The following is a 21,867-nucleotide window of genomic DNA, read 5'->3' as shown; positions in this document are numbered from 1 at the left end:
CAAAAAACAAACGGTAGGGAACAGATGAAACTAATATTAAAAATGTTGATAATATTGAAGCTAGACAATAGGTACATAGACTTCATTAAACTCACTCTTTCTTACAGCTTTAAATTTTTCCATAGAAGTTTTTTGAGTTAGAAATACTAGTAAACGGAAAACAATAAACGAAATTAGAACTACTCAACTACTACAAAAGGATACAGACATGACTCTTCACATTGTTACGAAGTCCTTTACGAACAAATTCATATGCTTCTTCTTTTTTTCCTAAACAGTTCAACGTTAATCCTTTCATAGCCAAAGTCTCTGAAAAACATTTTCAACCTGTATTTACCCATGAAAGATTCAAATTATTCTCTTAGCAATATTGTAATATATGAGATCTACCAATGAGTACAATATCCATCCTTTAAATCCTATAGTTAGAAGAACTTCTCTCCAAATAAAAAAGTAAAAATATATTTATATATCTGCTTAAAGTTTAGCCCTATCCTTTTCTCAAATTCCTTAGGCTGGAACTGAGTTAGTAAAAAGCTTTCTGCCTTTCTGAAGACTCTATAAAGGAAGTTAAGATTATTCTGCTGAAAAAAGGTAACACAGCACGGGCCTGAGTCCTGTTGAGTTAAATCTACTGCAGCCGACCTCACCTTTCACCTGAAGTCAATTCTACTAAGAATCTAACAATCTGATTTATACTCCACAAAATCACTCAATCTACCTTAAAGTGATGTACACAATGTAAAAGTCACCCTACTCAATACTGGACCAAACTTCCTTTTTGGTTGTAAGTTTATTCCAACAAAGTCCACTTAGGCTAATTAACATCAGTTTGCACTTGAAAAGTGCAACACTGGACTGTGCGAGTGGTAACTAACCCAAGAATATGTTTAAGGTAGTTAGTGGAAGATTATTTGGAATGAAATAATTCTCTCAATAATCCACAAGACCGAATTACAAAAGAAAAATGGTTTCCAAGCTGATCTCTATGGATTCTGGTTTTCAGAATACGGTGATCCAACAATTCAGGCTCCTATGATCAAACATCTTATTTTATCTATTTTGACATAATGAATTTCCCCCGAAGCTCCCATCTGGATAAAGGCCTGGAGAATCCCATGGACAGAGGAGCCTGACGGGCTCCAGTCCACAGGCTCACAAAGAGTTGGACACAACTGAGCAACTAACACACTACTCTATTGCTAAATAGCTTGAAAATAAGCTTTAATTTCTAAAATGCTATGAAACAAAAGACTTCTTTCCACTTCCTTCAAAGAATGCTTTAAGCATTATTAGAAACTAAGTAGGGTCAGGCTCATGCATTGGAGAAGGAAATGGCAACCCACTCCAGTGTTCTTGCCTGGAGAATTCCAGGGACGGGGGAGCCTGGTGGGCTGCTGTCTATGGGGTAGCACAGAGTCGGACACAACTGAAGCGACTTAGCAGCAGCAGCAGCAGGGCCAGGCTATTTTTCTAAAAGAGATGGTCTCGAGAATTACTCAAGGCTAATACTGGAGACCCAGTTGGCTTTCCTCTGCTATGGGACCATAACTTCCATGTCTAACCTATTCATCCTTTTACCAAGCACTGGGCACCAGTGAAAAAGGATTAGATAAGAAAATACAGACTTAACTGACATCAGTGCTAGAAGAACCAAGATAATCCAAATGTCAATCAGTAGTATCCTATTTACATATGAAGATCAGCAGATATATTAACAATACATCTACCAAAAAATAAAATGCATGTGATTGTATCTTCATTCTACTTTGGTGTTGCAAATATTGTCCTAATTTTATACATAAGAAATCAAAGGCTAAGTCCTACTCATAGCAACAAATGATATCAGGGCTATAAAAGTAGAGGTATATATGCCACTTATTTACCAACAGATCAACTATTTCTCATCTATTAATAAAAGTCTATAAATATATCTAAGCATATTGAAGGAAATAATCTAGAATAATAATGATATGAGGTATAATTCAAAAAGTCAAACATGTATGGACTCTAAGAGGCCATGGAAAGTGGGAAGTATTCTTCTTTCACGGTTAGAAATCCTTTCCATCTGATTGTGGAATTAGATTTTCTCAAAGGAATCTCACAGGTGATACCTCCATGTTCAGCAAATTTCGGATTTGAAAGAATCATCTTGCAAAATTTGAGGCCATTTTTGTATTGCTTCTGTTCATAACATTTCTGAAAAAGAAAAAAAAATTATACAAAATGAATACACATGGAAATAACTTTTCATTGCATTATATAAATTCTAAATTCAAGATTCAAAGTTAGGTTTAAAACATATGTGATGGAAAGGTTTTATACCAACTTATATCACTTATAACATGAAGTGTACCTCTCTTACTTACTGGTACTGAGTCTTTTCACTTTTACAGAAAATAAAGAAAAAACTGGGACTTCCTGGTGGTCCAGAGGCTAAAACTCCCAAAGCAGGAGCCCAGATTCAACCCCTGGTCAGGGAACTAGAGCCCACAGGCCGCGACTGAGAGTGTGCATGCTGCAACTAAAACCTGGTGCAGACAAATAAATATTTGAAAATAAAGATACTTTAAAAAAAAAATCCTTATTGTCAATCAATACACTGCTATAGCTTTCTTTTATTCAAAATCCAAAAGCAAAAACATATGTGATCATAAAGAAAAATACTAGAAACAGCATTAAAAACCTTTGCTACTTCAAGAATGGAACCAAAGCATATACACAATACTGCTATTTATTGAGCAACTAATGTTTGTCTGTACAAAACTTGTTATGACTCATGACAATTCTTTAAGGTAGGTGTCATCATCTCCACTTCACAGATGCAGAAACTTAAAAGTTCATTAAATCTGTTTATAAGTGGGTCAGCCTAGTTGCAAACTCTGGGTTGACTTCAAAGACAATGGTCTTTCCATCAATTACTCTAACACAAATGTAAGCAACCTCTTTATTCCTAAATGCCACCAACCAGGCTAAGTAACCATGCCTGGCCTCCACAGTCATTAACTATGAGAACACCTTATCTTTAATCAACCTCTCACTTGTGGTTATAGGTTATTTTCCCTAGTACTCAGCATGCCAAGCTCATCCCCACCTCAAGGCCTCTGCACCTGTGTTCCTTCTACCCTCTGAAATGTTGTCCTTCCCCAGACCTTCCCATGTCTGGTTCCTTATGATCAAGTTTTCCACATCATCTACCTGACCACGCTAATACCGCCAGCCTCTTACTGTACCCCTCCACACACACATACACACTCTACCATATTGCTCTATTTTCTACACAGTGCTATCATTTCCTGACATTATTACTTATTTGCTTTTCCTTAGTGTCTGTCTTTCCCATCATATTGTAGGCTCCATGAGAACAGGGATCCTGCCTGTTTTAAGCACGGCTGTATCCTCCGATTCTAGACAATTAAGCACTGCTCAACACAGTCAATGTGTACAGTCTTCTAAGTTCAAAACAAAACACGACCAGCAAAGGAGAAGAAAGAGATTAATTCTTGCCAACATGGGTGGCATCTGGAGGGGAAACATAGAAAAGTATTCACAGAAAAAAAAAGTCTTTGAAGCTTATTGATGGCCTCTGGGGAAGAGACCTTAGTGGTCGGGGAGACAGGACAGGAAAACTTTCAATTTTGAATCATGCTAGTATATTATCCATTCCAAAAGTATTTTAAGATAAAAATTATAAAAAATAATCTGAATCTAGTCACAGGAGTTCATCTGACAAAGACAAGAAGAAAAAAACAAGCAGAAGGAACTACTGGGGAAGAGGAAAAAAAGAGAAATATATTGTTTTTTTCTGCCTTACCAAGTGATCTGGAAGTAATAATATCATACTATCAACAAACAGGAATAATAATAGTTAACACTTCCTGGAAGCATTTACTATGTGACAGGTGCTTTTCTCATTTACTCTTTACTTAAACCCCAAGGAAAGCCTATGGGATACATGTAATCTCCATTTAGATGGAGACTGAGGCATAGTTACTGAGTTTACACAGCTGGTGTCAGAGCCACAATTCAAACCCAGGTAGTCATCTCCAGTACCCAAGTACTCAGGTTATAGGAAAGTCTTATTAAATTCAATAAGGAATCTATACTTAGTAGAAAAAACAGACTGTAGTTTCAACTTGGCTACTAACCAGAGAACCTTAGACTGTCATTTACTATTCCTGGGTTTGATTGTCTCCTCTGTAAAAGAGGGCATGAAGTAGTTCCAAAAATTTAACAAAACATAATGCTAACAGCCAGTTTGGGGAAATAAGATAGGCAGGAACAAGTCATGCAAACCATGTTGATAAGCAACCTGGTAAACTTGTATGGATGTTTAAATACAATGAAAATTAGCATTTAAAAGTTACTGTTGGTGGCAAAGCACTTTGGTCCACAATCAAACTAAAAACTAATTCTATGATAGGCTTCTGAAAACTACGGAATTTGTCACAGTCAAGTTTTACCCACACTTACTGCAATTTGAGATGATAAAATAATTCATTTTGCAGCATCTTCCTAAAGTCCTGTAAGCTTATTAAAAAAGTACATACTCACTCAGAAAAAATGCTCAGCATTTCCCAATTTGGGGGGGCAGGGACGGGGGGAATAAAGTGAACTCTGCAACGGTTTTAACTTTTTTTTACTAGAATATAATAAATTAGTTGCTTTTCATTATGCTCTTGATAACATGATTTGAACTAGAAAATATCCACAGACAAAAAAAGCGTTCTGTCATCTTTCATGTACAATGCAAATATACTGAAATCCAACTAGCAATTTATATAGATGATTTTTCATTGACATGTTTCAGCTTCCTTAAACGAAAAAAATAACAATAACACATCAGCCGACCCGAAAGGGGCAAAAAATTCACTTCTCCAACTCCACATTGCAAAAAATAAAAAGATATAAGAAAAATGAAAGTAAAATAAAGAAAAAATAAAGGCAAAGCAGAAAGAAGCATTTTGCCACAATTAGGTTTTTACACTCATTTCGCATTATCTGCTCAACACTAGCTCAATTCAGTTCAGTCACTCAGTGGTCTCTGACTCTCTTTGCGACCCCATGGACTGCAGCATGCCAGGCCTCCCTGTCCATCACCAACTCGCAGAGTTTACTCAAACTCATGCCCATTGAGTCGGTGATGCCATCCAGCCATCTCATCCTCTGTCGTCCCCTTCTCCTCCTGCCTTCAATCTTTCCCAGCATCAAGGTCTTTTCAAATGAGTCAGCTCTTGGCATCAGGTGGCCAAAGTATTGGAGTTTCAGCTCAACACTAAGCACCATATAAAATTAAGATTTAACATTTTCACCGCATTTTCCACGTTGCTCCCCAGGTTTCTTTCTGCTAGGAAACAAAGTGAATGCACCCTTAAGTGCTACGCCGGCCTACCCCAAGAAACTTTCATCACTTAGCTCATCGCAGGGCCAGTAGGAGTTAAATGCAATCCAAGTTCCCTGTGACAACCCAGAATGGTGGGATTGGGCTGGGGGTAGAGGTTGAAGAGGGAGGGGGCATACTTATGACTGATTTACGTTGCTATATAAAAGAAACCAACACAACATTATAAAGCAATTATTCTACAATTAAAAGTAAAAACACTTTTTTTTTTAAAGCAATCAACAGTTGTGCTCGAATTTATAACTTAAAAATGGCAGCTCCGGTCACTAACTTCTCAAACTGAGGGTAAACACTGAGCCCCAAAGGAAGACAAACCTCTCTACCAAAGGGAGGGTCGGTCTCCGTCCCAAGTTTTAGCTCCCGGGAACCGGTGTAAACCAGATCCCAGCCCGCCAGAGAAGAGCTCCCTCCTTCACGGGCGTCAGCGCGCGCCGTGCGGCAGATTCCACACGGAGCAGCGAACCAGCACACGCGGGCGCGGGGGTGACGGCGGAAGGCAACCGCGGACGACTAGGGGCGAGGAGCCGGCGCCGGGCGCCGCAGCACGCGCGGGCCGCGCCCCGCGCCCAGGCCCAGGGTGACCGCGGCGGGAAGTTCCTGGAAGGACTGTCCACAGAGAGAGACGGCAGCGGGGAGGCAGCCCGGCGAGGCGGGCGTGCGGGTTTCCACAAAAACAAAGAACCCGAGGGCGGGCGGGGCGACTCGGCCCCGCCGCGCCAAGCCCGGGGCCGCCGGCGGCGCGGTCCGCGGCCACTCACCAAGATGCGTTTGAAGAGGTTGTTCTCCTTGGGTGGCAGCTGCACGTTGGGCATGGCGGCCGGCTGGGTGCCCCCCGCGCACCGCCTTGCGGGACGGGCACCAGGGCAAGCCGCGGCTGAGAATCGGGCTGCGAGCCCCGGATCAGCTCATTGGCCGAGAGCTGGGGCTGGGCGGGTCGAGCAGGGCTGTTGGCCGGGGCTGACAGAGCAAAGAGGAAGGCGGTGCGGACGGGACGCCGCGGCTGCAAGCCCAGGCTTGGGACCCGCGGTGTGAGTCCCGCGCGCGGCAAGATGGCGGCCGAGGCCCGCCCCTCCTCGAGCGTGGCGGCGCGCGCATGCGCCCCCGGCAAGTACCCGCGGGGCGTGTGCCAGGCGGCTCCTCAGGCACCTGTCTCGCGGGCACGCGGTAGGAGTCCCGCGCTGGCGCAGCTCGCAGGTCGCTGGTTTGTGTTGTGCTCTGCCTGTGAGGCTTTGGGCCTTATGTTTGTGTCTGTGTGTGTGTGTGTTTGTGTTTTTCCGTCCAGTGAGGAATTTAAACAGCCCTCGACTCCGTATTTTGGTGTAGGGCGAACTTGTTTTCCGTCTTTTTCCTCCTCCACTGGACTTGAAGACAAGCCTTTTCTGTGTAGACCAAACAAATATTCACAACGTAGGTGAGGTCACTGGACAGGACTTGAAATGGGCTGATGTGAAAGCACATTTGAAATGTCGAAGAAAAATACTCTCAACAGTATAGAACACCTAACACTGTCAGTGAGAATTATGCTGATGTCATGGAGGCCATTGATTCTCCAGGTCTACCTAGGCTTTCTCCTCAGCTCCTTCTCCTTTGTACAATGCCTATGATAATGGAAGAAACAAGATTCAAACCCAGGGTCTTCCAACTCAGGGGTATTTTTCTGCCATATATAAAATGCACCATAATGACAGAAGTATATCTTTCCTTTTCTCCTTCCCTTTTCACTTCTCTTCACAGCTATTTGTAAGGCCTGCTCAAACAGCCGTTTTGCTTTTTTGGATTTCTTTTTCTTCGGATAGTTGTGATTCCTGTCTCCTGTACAATACCATGAACCTCCATCCATGGTTCTTCAGGCACTCTATCAGCTCTAGTCCCTTAAATCTATTTCTCACTTCCACTGTATAATTGTTAGTGATTTGATTTGGGTCATAGTGTAGACAGTTCACAACATGCGACCTTTGTTACTCTGATGGTCATTTCAAATCTCCCTAACCCTCCATCTATAGTAAATTCACAACCAAAAGTTAAATTCCATATAATGCTGAATATTTAGAAAAGGCAGAGAAACCAGAGATCAAATTGCCAACATCCGCTGGATCATGGAAAAAGCAAAAGGGTTCAAGAAAAACATCTATTCTTCTTTATTGACTATGCCAAAGCCTTTGACTGTGTGGATCACAACAAACTGGAAAATTCTGAAAGAGAGAGGAATACCAGACCACCTGTCCTGCCTCTTGAGAAATCTGTATTCAGGTCAGGAAGCAACAGTTAGAACTGGACATGGAACAAGAGACTGGTTCCAAATAGGAAAAGGAGTACGTCAAGGCTGTATATTGTCACCCTGCTTATTTAACTTATATGCAAAGTACATCATGCGAAATGCCGGGCTGGATGAAGCACAAGCTGGGATCAAGATTGCCCGGAGAAATGTCAGTAACCTCAGATATGCAGATGACACCACCCTTATGGCAGAAAGTGAAGAAGAACTAAAGAGCCTCTTGATGGAAGTGAAAGAGGAGAGTGAAAAAGTTGGTTTAAAGCTCAACATTCAGAAAACGAAGATCATGGCATCTGGTCCCATTACTTCATGGCAAATAGATGGGGAAACAGTGGAAACAGTGACAAACTTTATTTTGGGGGGGCTCCAAAATCACTACAGATGGTGACTGAAGCCATGAAATTAAAAGGCACTTGCTCCTTGGAAGAAAAGCTATGACCAACCTAGACAGCATATTAAAAAGCAGAGACATTACTTTGCCAGCAAAGGTCTGTCTAGTTAAGGCTGTGGTTTTTCCAGTAGTCACGTATGGATGTGAGGGTTGGACTATTAAGAAAGCTGAGCACCGAAGAATTGATGCTTTTGAACTGTGGTGTTGGAGAAGACTCTTGAGAGTCCCTTGGACTGCAAGCAGATCCAACCAGTCCATCCTAAAGGAGATCAGTCCTGAATATTCATTGGAAGGACTGATATTGAAGCTGAAACTCCAATACTTTGGCCACCTGATGAGAAGAACTGACTCACTAGACCCTGATGCTGGAAAAAATTGAAGGCGAGAGAAGAAGAGGAGGACAGAGGATGAGATAGTTGGATGGCATCACCGACTCAATGGAGATGAGTTTGGGTAAACTCCAGGAGTTTGTGATGGAGAGGCAGGCCTGGTGTGCTGCAGTCCATGGGGTAGCAAAGAGTCGAACATGACTGAGTGACTGAACTGAGCTGAAACATTCCATGAGACACATAAACAAAAAACCCTCACCACCAAGATTCAAGTTGGAACCCTCATCAGAAACAACAAATTGCTGATGGAACCACAGACAGTGAATGCAGCCTAGATCTGGTACTATTCAAAGGCCCTGGGTCAGCACAGAAACATCCTCTAGAGCCCATGCTCCACAGAGTGAGAAGCCTGCACACTGCAACGAAGAGTAGCCCCTGCTCACCGCCTCTAGATAAAGCCCAGAGCAACACAAACTCAGCACAACCAAAAAAAAATGTATTTTTTAATGTTTAAAAAAAAGAGACTCTTTAAAAAAAAAAAGAGAGACCAACCAACAGATTCACACCCTCCAGTCCTGTCACTTCTGTTGTGTTGTTGTTTGTTTGGCTCTCTGTTTTCTCTCCAAACTCATCTTCTTGTTGCTGTTTTCTATGCCACACCTTTCCACTTGGCTTTATCCTCAACCCCTTCACTGAGCATTCTCTTCCTTCTTACCTTCGCTGATACCCAGCCCTTCACCAAGGATACTGTCTCTCATTTTGCATCTTCCTCTGCTTACATACTGTAGAGCTGGTAAGGGAAGCAATCAACATTTTTTTTTCCCATCCCACTGCCCATCGCCCCCCCACTCCAGTCATAAGACTTCACCTTCATTATTTTTGAGTCTATACCCACCAGCTCTGTTCTCCTCTCATTTTCCTCTTGGTTGCTATCCTTCATTTGTTCATCTGCCAAGTGACAATAGTTGTCATTTCAGCTTCACTCCTAGTATCCATCTACTATAATTCCAGTAACTATATGGATTTAAAACCCTAGCCTTCGATAAATAAACTGTGGTATATCTAGACAATGGAATATTATTCAGTGCTAAAAAGAAATGAGCTATCAAGTCATGAAAAGATATCAAAGAATATTATATGTATTAATATATTACTAAGTGAAAGAAGCCAATCTGAAAAGGCTACATACTATGTGATTCCAACTACATGACATTCTAGAAAAGACATTTATGGAGACAATAAAAAGATCAGTGATTGCCAAAGGCCAAGGATTAGGGGGAAGGAGGGATGAATAGGTGAAGCAAAGAGGGTTTTTAGGTCAGTGAAGCTCTTCTGTATGACACAGTAGTGCTGGCTACACTGTCAAAACCTAGAGACCGTAAACATCAAGAGTGAACCCTAATGTAAACTATGGACTTTGGGTGATAATGACATGTCAGTGTAGGTTCATCAATTGTAGCAAATGTATTGCTCTCCTGGGAGATGTAAGAAGTTATGCATATGTGGGGGCAGTAGTTTCTGTAAGGGAAATCTATGTATCTTCAGCTTAATTTTTTGTGAACCTAAAACTGCTCTAAAAAATAAAATCTTTTTTGTTTTTAATCCCTAGCCTTACAGTTCCTTGGTTTCATATGCAAAGAACTTCACTTTCGACCCCATTTTAGCTACCTACTCACATGGCAAATTTAGAATCAACAAGACCTGCCCCACTTCCTAAATGATAAATTCTAGCAGTGTACTACCTTATTTTTAAAATTGTTTTTAAATGAGAAGACGTTTGCCAATAACCTTTTAACTCCAAGGAAACTTGTTACAGCAGGCACAACTATCTGTTATTGAAGACGAGATGCCAGCTTCCAGGATTAGTAGCCTATCAGGGTGGCATTAAGAGATGTCTTTCTGCCATTGCACTGAGGCTCCAGCATCCGGCCAACATGAAGCCAAGAGCTGTTGTACTCAGAGGGCTGTTTTGTGTATAACACTGATTTCTGATGCTAGTGACTCCAGTCAGATTCTTTGAGAGACAATCCATGTTCTAATGACAATTACGTATCTTTCCTTCTGCAAACCTATGCTGATTCCTTAATAAGAGTCATTCACTCCTCAAGATGCAGGGGATCTAAGCAAGCTCAGTTCAGTTCAGTTGCTCAGTCATGACCAGCTCTTTGCGACCCCATGGACTGCAGCATACCAGGCCTCCCTGTCCATCACCAATTCCTGAAGTGTGCTCAAACTCATGTCCATTGACTCGGTGATGCCATCCAACCATCTCATCCTCTGTCGTCCCCATCTCCTCCTGCCTTCAATCTTTCCCAGCAGCAGGATCTTTTCAAATGAGTCAGTTCTTCGCCTCAGGTGGCCAAAGTATTGGAATTTCAGCTTCAATATCAGTCCTTCCAATGAGTATTCAGGACTGATCTCATTTAGGATGGACTGGTTGGATCTCCTTGCAGTCCAAGGGACTCTCAAGAGTCTTCTCCAACACCACAGTTCAAAAGCATCAATTCTTCAAAGCTCAGCTTTCTTTATAGTCCAACTCTCACACCCATACATGACCACTGGAGAAACCATAGCTTGGACTAGATGGACGTTTGCTGGCAAAATAATGTCTCTGCTTTTTAATATGCTGTCTAGGTTGGTTATAACGTTTCTTCCAAGGAGAAGCGTCTTTTAATTTCATGGCTGCAGTCATCATATGCAGTGATTTTAGAGCCACCCAAAATAATCTGTCACTGTTTCCATTGTTTCCCCATATATTTGCCATGAAGAGATGGGACTGGATGCCATGATGTTAGTTTTCTGAATACTGAGTTTTAAGCCAGCTTTTTCACTCTCCTCTTTCACTTTCATCAAGAGGCTTTTTAGTTCCTCTTCATTTTCTGCCATAAGGGTGGTGTCATCTGCATATCTGAGGTTATTGATAGTTCTCCTGGCAATCTTGATTCCAGCTTGTGCTTCATCCAGCCCAGCATTTCTCATGATGTACTCTGCATAGAAGTTAAATAAGCAGGGTGACGATATATAGCCTTGACATACTCCTTTCCCAATTTGAAACCAGTCTGTGTTTCCCTGTCGAGTTCTAACTGTTGCTGCTTGACCTTCACACAGATTTCTCAGGAGGCATGTCAGGTGGTATTCCCTGGTATTCCATCTCTTTAAGAATTTTCCAGTTTGTTGTGATCCACACAGTCAAAGGCTTTGGCATAGTCAATAAGACAGAAGCAGATTTTTTTTTGGAACTCTCTTTCTTTTTCGATGATCCAATGAATGTTGGCCATTTGATCTCTGGTTCCTCTGCCTTTTCGAAAACCAGCTTGAACATCTGGAAGTTCTCGGTTCACATACTGTTGAAGCCTGGCTTGGAGCATTTTGAGCATTACTTTGCTAGTGTGTGAGATGAGTGCAATTGTGTGGTAGTTTGAGCATTCTTTGGCTTTTCCTTTCTTTGGGATTGGAATGAAAACTGACCTTTTCCAGTCCTGTGGCCGCTGCTGAGTTTTCCATATTTGCTGGCATATTGAGCAGCACTGAACAAAGTGCAGCATGTTGCAGCACTAGACCAGCATCATCTTTCAGGATTTGAAATACCCCAACTGGAATTCCACCACCCCCACTAGCTTTGCTCGTAATGATGCTTCATAAGGCTCACTTGACTTCGCATTCCAGGATGTCTGGCTCTAGGTGAATGATCACACCATCGTGGTTATCTGGGATGTGAAGATCTTTTTTGTATAGTTCTTCTATGTATTCTTGCCACCTCTTCTTAATATCCTCTGCTTTGGTTAGGTCCATACCGTTTCTGTCCTTTATTGTGCCCATCTTTGCATGAAATATTCCCTAGTATCTCTAGTTTTCTTGAAGAGACCTCTAGTCTTTCCCATTTTATTGTTTTCCTCTATTTCTTTGCATTGATCAGTGAGGAAGGCTTTCTTATCTCTCCTTGCTCTTCCTTGGAACTCTGCATTCAAATGGGTATGTCTTTCCTTTTCTCCTTTGCCTTTCACGTCTTGTTTTTTCTCAGCTATTTGTAAGGGCTCTTCAGACAACCATTTTGCCTTTTTGCATTTCTTTTTCTTGGGGATAGTCTGGATCACTGCCTCTGTTGTACAATGTCACAAACCTGTGTTCATAGTTCTAAGGCACTCTGTCTATCAGACCTAACCCATTGAATCTATCTGTCACTTCCACTGTATAAATCATAAAGGATTTGATTTAGATCATACCTGAATGGTCTAGTGAATGGTCTACTGAATGGTGCATGAAGCTAGCTCACACACCCTTCTATTCTCAGTATACCTCCTCTTCAACTGCATCTAACTTGCCAGTTTCTGTGTACAACATTTTCTCCTTATCTATTCACTCATTCAATCCACATTTGTTGGCAGCCCCTCAGCAACCGTCAGTTTACTTCTTTCTTCCCCTTTCAGCAAAAATGGCACCTTCTAGACTTTTAGACTCTTGAGAGTCCCTTGAACTGCAAGGAGATCAAACCAGTCAATCCTAAGGGAAATCAGTCCTGAATATTTCATTGGAAGGACTGATGCTGAAGCTGAAATTCCAATACTTTGGCCACCTGATACAAATAACTGACTCGTTGGAAAAGACCCTGACGCTGGGAAAGATTGAAGGCAGGAGGAGAAGAGGATAACAGAGGATGAGACGGTTGGATGGCATCACCGATTCAATGGACATGAGTTTCAGCAAGTTCTGGGAGTTGGTGATGGACAGGGAGGCCTGGCGTGCTGCAGTCCATGGGGTCACAAATAGTCGGACATGACTGAGTGACTGAACTGAACTAGCCTATGCAGAATTAATTCCTCCATCAGTGCTTAAAGGGGATTCCCTGGTGGCTCAGACAGTAAAGAATCTGCCTGCAATGCAAGAGATCTGGATTCAGTCCCTGGGTCAGAAAGATTACCTGAGAAGGGAATGGCTACCTACTCAGTATTCTGGCCTGGAGAATTCCATGGACAGAGGTCTATGGAGTCAAAAAGAGTCAGACGCGACTGAGCAACCGACACTTCCACTTTCACATGAATAAAGAAACTGCCAAAAAAAAAAGAAAGAAAAGAATAAGAAAAAGAAAGAAAAAGCTTACACAATCACAGAAATTTAACATTGACTAGCTATTTGTGGGTTTCCCAGGTAGTGCCATGGTAAGGAATCTGCCGCCAATGCAGGAGACCCAGGAGATGCTGGTTCAATCCCTGGGCTGGGAAGATCCCTTAGAGTAGGAAATGGTAACCCACTCCAGTATCCTTGCCTGGAATAGTCCATGGCAGAGGAACGTTATGGGCATGGGGTCACAAAGAGTCGGACATGACTGATCAGTTGAGTACACAAGTAGATATTTGATATTAGGAAGTTATTTTTAAGAGTGATCATATGATTTTAAAATCTTTATTTTCTGAAGCTATATACAAAAATATTTACATGTGAAAATTATGATGTTTTGTATTTGTTTCAAATTAGTCCAGTGAGTTTGAAAAGGTTGAGGGAGGAGGGCAAGTAAAACTGAGTTGATTAACATTGAGAATTCATGATGAATGCACAGGAGGTCGTTTTACTGTTCTATTTTTGAAAGTGTTTGAAATTTTTCATAATAAAAACAAAAAAATAAAAAGATACATATTTACACACAGTATAGATTACGGACTATTCCTCAATGGAGGATTTGGAAATAAGTTGGAAAGTAATGCTTCTAGAGGATATTTGAAGACTACTGTTAGTAGAAAAAGATGGAAAGGCAATTCATTGAAATGAAAAATTGAAATGTAGAATTAAGCCTGAAGTAAAAAAGTTTAAGAAAAATACTTAGCCTGATACTTAGGTTGAAAAGAGAAGAGATGAAATGTCAAGAAGTTGTAGGAGACAACACTGCTGCTGCTAAGTCGCTTTAGTTGTGTCCGACTCTGTGCGACCCCATAGACGGCAGCCCACCAGGCTCTGCCGTCCCTGGGATTCCCCAGGCAAGAACACTGGAGTGGGTTGCCATTTCCTTCTCCAATGCAGGAAAGTGAAAAGTGAAAGTGAAGTCACTTAGTCATGTCCGACTCTTAGCGACCCATGGACTGCAGACTACCAGGCTCCTCCATCCATGGGATTTTCCAGGCAAGGAGACAACACTAAATAAGCCTGTTAACAAAGCTGACCTCATCCTAGGATAATACCAGTTTATGGGATAAAAGATGAGTTTCCGGGATCTACCCCCCTCCCCCTTTTTTAAAGAGTAGAAGGAATACAGTATAAGTTGACATTTCAGGACCTCTTCATTAGCTTTTGACTGTGACGATTATTTGTGATATGTCTCAACACCAGTAGGTGGCGTATTTGTTAGGTTTATTTTTTTCAAGCTCTGAAAAATTTGAGAACTTGAATGAATATGTGAAAATAAGAAATGCTGGCTTTTCATTCTTCATAACCACTTCTCTCAGGAAAGATTGTTTATGAGAATACAAAAAGAATAATCTTTGTTTTTCTACTTTACCATCTTAGTGAGAGATTGAGTTTTGTATTAAATTGCTAAATAACTTCTTTCACTTTTCCTCTAGTAGAATATATCTGATTAAAATCCCAGGCCATTGCTGATCTTCCCAACATGAAATGTCTCAATATGTGGTCAAGAGGCCAGACTCCAGGGAACCAGAAAAGTATAATGTATTATAGCTTGTGTGCTGGGATTTGACATTGCTTCCAGTGCCTTTGAAATTTTCCCACATAGGACCAAAGGTTTCAGCTTAGCCTGGAACAGTCTCTATACCTACCCTTGTCGAGCTCCCCAAGGAACGTCCAGGGCTAAGGAAAGTCTGCGGCTCTGCCTTTCTCTTGGAAAGCCCTAAGCAGACACTTTATTGATGTGAAGTTTCTGCAGAAGGGCACAAATCAACCTCCTATTGGCTTCCCTGGTGGTTAAGAATCTGCATGCCAATGCAGGGGACGCTGGGACGTGGGGTCAATTCCTGGTTTGGGAAAATTCCACACGCCATGGAGCAACGAAGCCCGCTGTGCCACAGGTACAGGAGCCCAGGTGCCTAGAGTCATGCTCAGCAATGAGAAGCCGCCACAATGAGAAACCCATGCATTGCAACTAGAGAAAGCCTACACGCAGCAACGAAGACCCAGCACAGCCAAAAATAAATCAGTAAACAAATCTTAAACAAACCAAAACCTCCTGTTAGTACTCTAGGCACAGGAGTATCCTCAGAACCTTTAAAACAATCCGGAAGTCTCTGAAAGGAAGCCAAGTGAAAATCTCCATTCCTGACTCCTTTGGGCTTGGGGCAGATTTTGCTCTAAATGGAGCTGAAAAATGGCCCCACGAATTTTGGTGTCGTAGCGTGCTCCAAGATGAGGTGGGGGTAGGGAAAAGCAGGTCATTTTGTTTCTGACAAAGAGATACCAAATTGCATTGCCCGTTACAAATTCATTCAATTAAAAAAAAAATTAACTGTTCATAGTTGACTTGATTGTGAGAAATATGCTTTCCTAATTTAATCAAAATGCTATTCCCCCCTGCCCCCCGCCACTGAAGAAACCTCTGTTATTACTATTCCTGGAAACTTTTTTTCTGTAATGTATCAGAATATTTGGAAATAGAAGTTGTTCAACTTCAAGAGTGATTCAACAATACCTTCCATAAGGCTTTTCAATCAAACATGAAAGAATGTCTTTTTTTTTTTTAATAGCTTTCTTACTTACAATACCCATCACAAAATTTCTGGAAATTTGTAATATTATAAAAAGGAACATAGAGTTTACCTATAATTCCACTGACTTTTTTTTTCTTGCCTCTCCACATGACTTGCATGATCTTAGTTTCCTGACCAGGGATTGAACCTGGGGCAACAGCAGTGAAAGCATAAATCCTAACCACTGGACCATGAGGAAATTCCCTCCACCAGACATTTAAATATATACACATCATATATATTTTAAAAATAGAATAGTTTGATAAGTTTTTTAAACATCCTCTTTTACTAAATGTATTATGGACATCTCTGAATACTAATAAATACAATTATAGCCACATTACTTTCTTTAAAAAACATGGAGTAGGAAGCAATATTTATTGTCTTTAGTGATTTTTTAAAATAGATAAATAACATTCATAAGGTATATAAAGTTTTGTGTACATCACAATAAATTTTTACATATTGTCTTATAGTTTTGGAGGCTGGCAAGTTGAAGATCAGGGTGCTGGCAAGGTAGGTTTCATTCTGAGGCCTCTTCTCCTGGCTTGTAGGTGGCTATTATCTTGCTGTGTGCTCACGTGACCTCTTCGCACTCCTTGTGAAAGAGAATAAACCAAGAGAGACCACGCAGACTCTCTGGTGTCTTCTTGTAAGGGCACTAATCCTGTCAGATTAGGGTTCCACTTCACTGCAGATGGTGACTGCAGCCATGAAATTAAAAGACGCTTACTCCTTGGAAGAAAAGTTATGACCAACCTAGACAGCATATTCAAAAGCAGAGACATTACTTTGCCGACTAAGGTCCGTCTAGACAAGGCTATGGTTTTCCCAGTGGTCATGTATGGATGTGAGAGTTGGACTGTGAAGAAGGCTGAGTGCCGAAGAATTGATGCTTTTGAACTGTGGTGCTGGAGAAGACTCTTGAGAGTCCCTTGGACTGCAAGGAGATCCAACCAGTCCATCCTAAAGGAGATCAACCCTGGGATTTCTTTGGAAGGAATGATGCTGAAGCGGAGAAACTCCAGTACTTTGGCCACCTCATGTAAAGAGTTGACTCATTGGAAAAGACTCTGATGCTTGGAGGGATTGGGGGCAGGAGGAGAAGGGGATGACAGAGGATGAGATAGCTAGATGACATCACTGACTCGATGGACATGAGTCTGAGTGAACTCCTGGAGTTGGTGATGGACAGGGAGGCCTGGCGTGCTGCGATTCATGGGGTCGCAAAGAGTTGGACACGACTGAGCGACTGAACTAAACTATATGACCTTATTTCACTTAATCACCTTAAAGGCCCTATCTCTAGTACAGTAATACTGGGAGTTAGCTTCAGTATATTGAATTTGGGAGGGATACAGTTCAGTCCATAGCACTAAGGTTTATTTTTTAAAAAGAAAGCTTTATAGAGATCTCTTCAAGAAAATCAGAGATCCCAAGGGAACATTTCATGCAAAGATGGGCTCAATAAAGAACAGGAATGGTATGGACCTAACAGAAGCAGAAGATATTAAGCAGAGGTGGCAAGAATACATGGAAGAACTGTACAAAAAAGATCTTCACGACCAAGATAATCACGATGGTGTGATCACTCACCTAGAGCCAGACATCCTGGAATGTGAAGTCAAGTGGGCCTTAGAAAGCATCACTACGAACAAAGCTAGTGGGGGTGATGGAATTCCAGTTGGGGTATTTCAAATCCTGAAAGATGATGCTGTGAAAGTGCTGCACTCAATATGCCAGGAAATTTGGAAAACTCAGCAGTGGCCACAGGACTGGAAAAGGTCAGTTTTCATTCCAATCCCAAAGAAAGGAAATGCCAAAGAATGTTCAAACTACCACACAATTGCACTCATCTCACACGCTAGTAAAATAATGCTCAAAATTCTCTAAGCCAGGCTTCAGCAATACATGAACCGTGAACTTCCAGATGTTCAAGCTGGTTTTAGAAAAGGCAGAGGAACCAGAGATCCAATTGCCCACATCCGCTGGATCATGGAAAAAGCAAGAGAGTTACAGAAAAACATCTATTTCTGCTTTATTGACTATGCCAAAGCCTTTGACTGTGTGGATCACAATAAACTGTGGAAAATTCTGAAAGAGATGGGAATACCAGACCACCTGACCTGCCTCTTGAGAAACCTATATGCAAGTCAGGAAGCAACAGTTAGAACTGGACATGGAACAACAGACTGGTTCCAAATAGGAAAAGGAGTCCGTCAAGGAATGTCACCCTGCTTATTTAACTTCTATCCAGAGTACATCATGAGAAACTCTGGGCTGGAGGAAGCACAAGCTGGAATCAAGATTGCTGGGAGAAATATCAGTAACCTCAGATATGCAGATGATACCACCCTTATGGCAGAAAGGGAAGAGGAACTAAAGAGCCTCTTGATGAAAGTGAAAGAAGAGAGTGAAAAAGTTGGCTTAAAGCTCAACATTCAGAAAACGAAGATCATGGCATCTGGTCCCATCACTTCATGGCAAATAAATGGGGAAACAGTGGCTGACTTTATTTTTTGGGGCTCCAAAATCACTGCAGATGGTGATTGCAGTCATGAAATTAAAAGATGCTTACTCCTTGGAAGGAAAGTTATGACCAACCCAGACAGCATATTCAAAAGCAGAGACATTACTTTGCCAACAAAGGTCTGTTTAGTCAAGGCTATGGTTTTTCCAATGGTCATGTATGGATGTGAGAGTTGGACTGTGAAGAAAGCTGAGTGCCAAAGAATTAATGCTTTTGAACTGTGGGTGTTGGAGAAGACTCTTGAAAGTCCCTTGGACTGCAAAGAGATCCAACCAGTCCATTCTAAAGAAGATCAGTCCTGGATGTTCTTTGGAAGGACTGATGCTAAAGCTGAAGCTCCAGTACTTTGGCCACCTCATGCAAAGAGTTAACTCATTGGAAAAGACTCTGATGCTGGGAAGGATTGGGGGCAGGAGGAGAAGGGGATGACAGAGGATGAGATGGCTGGATGGCATCACCGACTCGATGGACATGAGTTTGAGTACACTCTGGGAGTTGGTGATGGACAGGAAGGCCTGGCGTGCTGCGATTCATGGAGTCGCAAAGAGTCGGACACGACTGAGCGACTGAACTGAACTGAAGTTATATATTTGCATTGTTGTTGTTGGTCACTAAGTCATGTCCAACCCTTTGCAGCCCCATGAAATGCACACACCAGTCTTCCCTGTCCTTCACCATCTCCTGGAGTTCATTCAAATTCATGTCCTGTGAATGAGTGATACCATCCAACCATCTCATCTTCTGTTGTCCCCTTCTGCTCCTGCCCTCAATCTTTCCCAGCATCAAGGTCTTTTCCAGTGAGGTAGCTCACTGCATCAGGTTGCCAAAATATTGGAGCTTCAGCTTCAGCATCAGTCCTTCCAGTGAATATTCAGGGTTGATTTCCTTCAGGATTGACTGATTTGACCTCCCTTCTGTCGAAGGGACTCTCAAGAATCTTCTCCAACACCACAGTTCAGAAGCATCAATTCTTTGGCGCTCAGCCTTCTTTATGATCCAACTCTCACATCTGTACATGACTGCTGGAGAAACCATAGCTTTAACAGTACAGACCTTTGTCAGCAGTGTTAGCTTTAATATATTGAATTTGGAAGGGATACAATTCAGTCCATAGCACTAAGCTTTATTTTTTAAGAAGAAAGCCTTATATGTACTACTTAAGTTATATATTTGAATAATATTTCAAAATAAAATGTCAAAAGATTTTGTTGAATTGGAGAATGATTTATGTGGTTTCTCTGGAATTTGTGGGGCTTCCTTGGTGGCTCAGCTGGTAAAGAATTTGCTTGCAGTGCAGGAGACCTGGGTTCGATCCCTGGGTTGGGAGGATCCCCTGGAGAAGTGAACAGCTAGCCACTCCAGTGTTCTTGCCTGGAGAAGTCCATGGGGTCACAAAGTCAGACACGACTGAGTGACTTTCAGTTTCTGGAATTTGTGAGGTCAAAGATTTTTCTTTTCTATTCATTGCTAAATTCTCATGTCTAGAACAGTGAGAAGCAGATAACTAGTGCTCCATAGTTACTGAATGAATGACTGAATGTTTTCCTTTCTTTTTTTTCTGGAGGAGGGAGCTAGTATCAGAGCTTAACAGCCATAGATTATTAAGACAGGTAAGCTTTATCACTAGTTTGGACAAGTTACTAAAATTCTCTGTGCCATTGTTTTAGTGTTGTTGTAAGGATTAAATTAATTAAAAGGCTTAAGCCATTTAGAATAGTATCCAGTATGTAGTTGGTAGAAGTGGATACCTTGATATAGGCAATAAATGCTAGATATTTATGTTTATGCCTAATTCCCATTTTTACATTTATGTTCATAACCTAAGAAAATATCCTGTGAAGTCAGTAATATGGAATTCTTGTTGCCTCTTCTTTTCAGGAAGAAATACTGAGGCAGAGTTCAATATCTGCAATATAAATAAGTACCCTACTTGAATATTTAAAGTAAGGCAATATATTTGCATTTTGCTGGAATTGTTTGTTATTTATGTTTTCTAATGTTTTACTTAATTGATGTTTTACTTAATGTACTTACTCAAACCTAGATTGAGCCCCCAAATTCTGTTTATGCATATACAACAGATATAAACTCACTAACCTGTGACTATACATGGTCTCCCATATTTTGGATCCTCCTTGTGACTTTCAGGGCTTCCCAGGTAGTGCTCAGTTCAGTTCAGTCGCTCAGTCATGTCCGACTCTTTGCAACCCCATGAATCGCAGCACGCCAGGCCTCCCTGTCCATCACCAACTCCAGGAGTTCACTCAGACTCGCATCCATCGAGTCAGTGATACCATCCAGCCATCTCATCCTCGGTCATCCCCTTTTCCTCCTGCCCCCAATCCCTCGCAGCATCAAAGTCTTTTCCAGTGAGTCAACTCTTCGCACGAGGTGGCGAAAGTACTGGAGCTTTAGCTTTAGCATCATTCCTTCCAAAGAAATCCCAGGGTTGATCTCCTTCAGAATGGACTGGTTGGATCTCCTTGCAGTCCAAGGGACTCTCAAGAGTCTTCTCCAACACCACAGTTCAAAAGCATCAACTCTCCAGGTAGTGCTAGTGGTGAAGAATCTGCCTGCAATGTGGGAGACCCGGGCTCGACCAGGGAAGGGAAGACCTCCTGGAGGAGGAAATGGCAACCCACTCCAGTATTGGACATGGGAGTCTGGAGGCCTATAGTCCATGGGGGTCACAAAGAGTGGAATACAACTTGCTATCTGAGCACTGCTATGATTTTTTTAAAGATATACATTTACAGTCTCAACTAGCCATTAGGCATTTTCTCAGGCAAGGAAAGCTGAAAAGTACAGCTATTAACGTTCAGAATCCTGTAAACTTTCGAATCCTCATTTATAAAAAAAAAATCAGGAATCCCTGCTCTAGTGGCTCCACATGTAAGGAAATTTTTGTTTATCTTCAGCTCTTAATCAGAACTGTAGAGAACTTCCCTTTTAAGCTTGCCTGGAACTGGGAAAACCGAAGCTGCAGCTTCGGCCTAGGGGGTTGGGGGCGGAGCGCCTGTCAGACATAAACTACAACTCCCAGGACTCCCCGGCCGGCGCTCCCGGGAGTCGTTCATTCAACGCGCGAGCCCGCGTTGCCCGCACACCTCCACTGTCCCGCCCCTGGCAAGCCACGCTTTGGGTTCTGACTCCAGATGAGCAAGCCCACGGCCGTCTCGGGGGAAGTTTTCTTGCTGTATCGTTTTCTCTGCTGTTTCCTCTGTTAGCTTATGTTGCGCACACTCAAGAACTC

General features: G+C 41.9%; 1 protein-coding gene across 1 annotated transcript in view; it reads right to left on the bottom strand.

Annotated features, from left to right (window-relative positions):
• NAA16 (N-alpha-acetyltransferase 16, NatA auxiliary subunit) overlaps positions 1–6,215 on the bottom strand; it is a 62,292-nt gene extending 56,077 nt beyond the window's left edge. The window contains exons 1-3 of the mRNA XM_052650111.1: positions 6,160–6,215; positions 2,115–2,199; positions 205–309 (exon numbers count right to left, since the gene is read on the bottom strand). Coding sequence (XP_052506071.1) covers positions 205–309; positions 2,115–2,199; positions 6,160–6,213 — 244 coding nt within the window. The 5' untranslated portion in view covers positions 6,214–6,215. The remainder of the gene's footprint in view (positions 1–204; positions 310–2,114; positions 2,200–6,159) is intronic.
• Positions 6,216–21,867: the final 15,652 nt, after the last annotated feature.

The sequence above is a fragment of the Budorcas taxicolor genome, chromosome 12, assembly GCF_023091745.1.
Source record: "Budorcas taxicolor isolate Tak-1 chromosome 12, Takin1.1, whole genome shotgun sequence".
In the NCBI taxonomy this organism is placed as follows: Eukaryota; Metazoa; Chordata; class Mammalia; order Artiodactyla; family Bovidae; genus Budorcas; species Budorcas taxicolor.
This window is presented reverse-complemented; position numbering and strand designations above follow the sequence as displayed.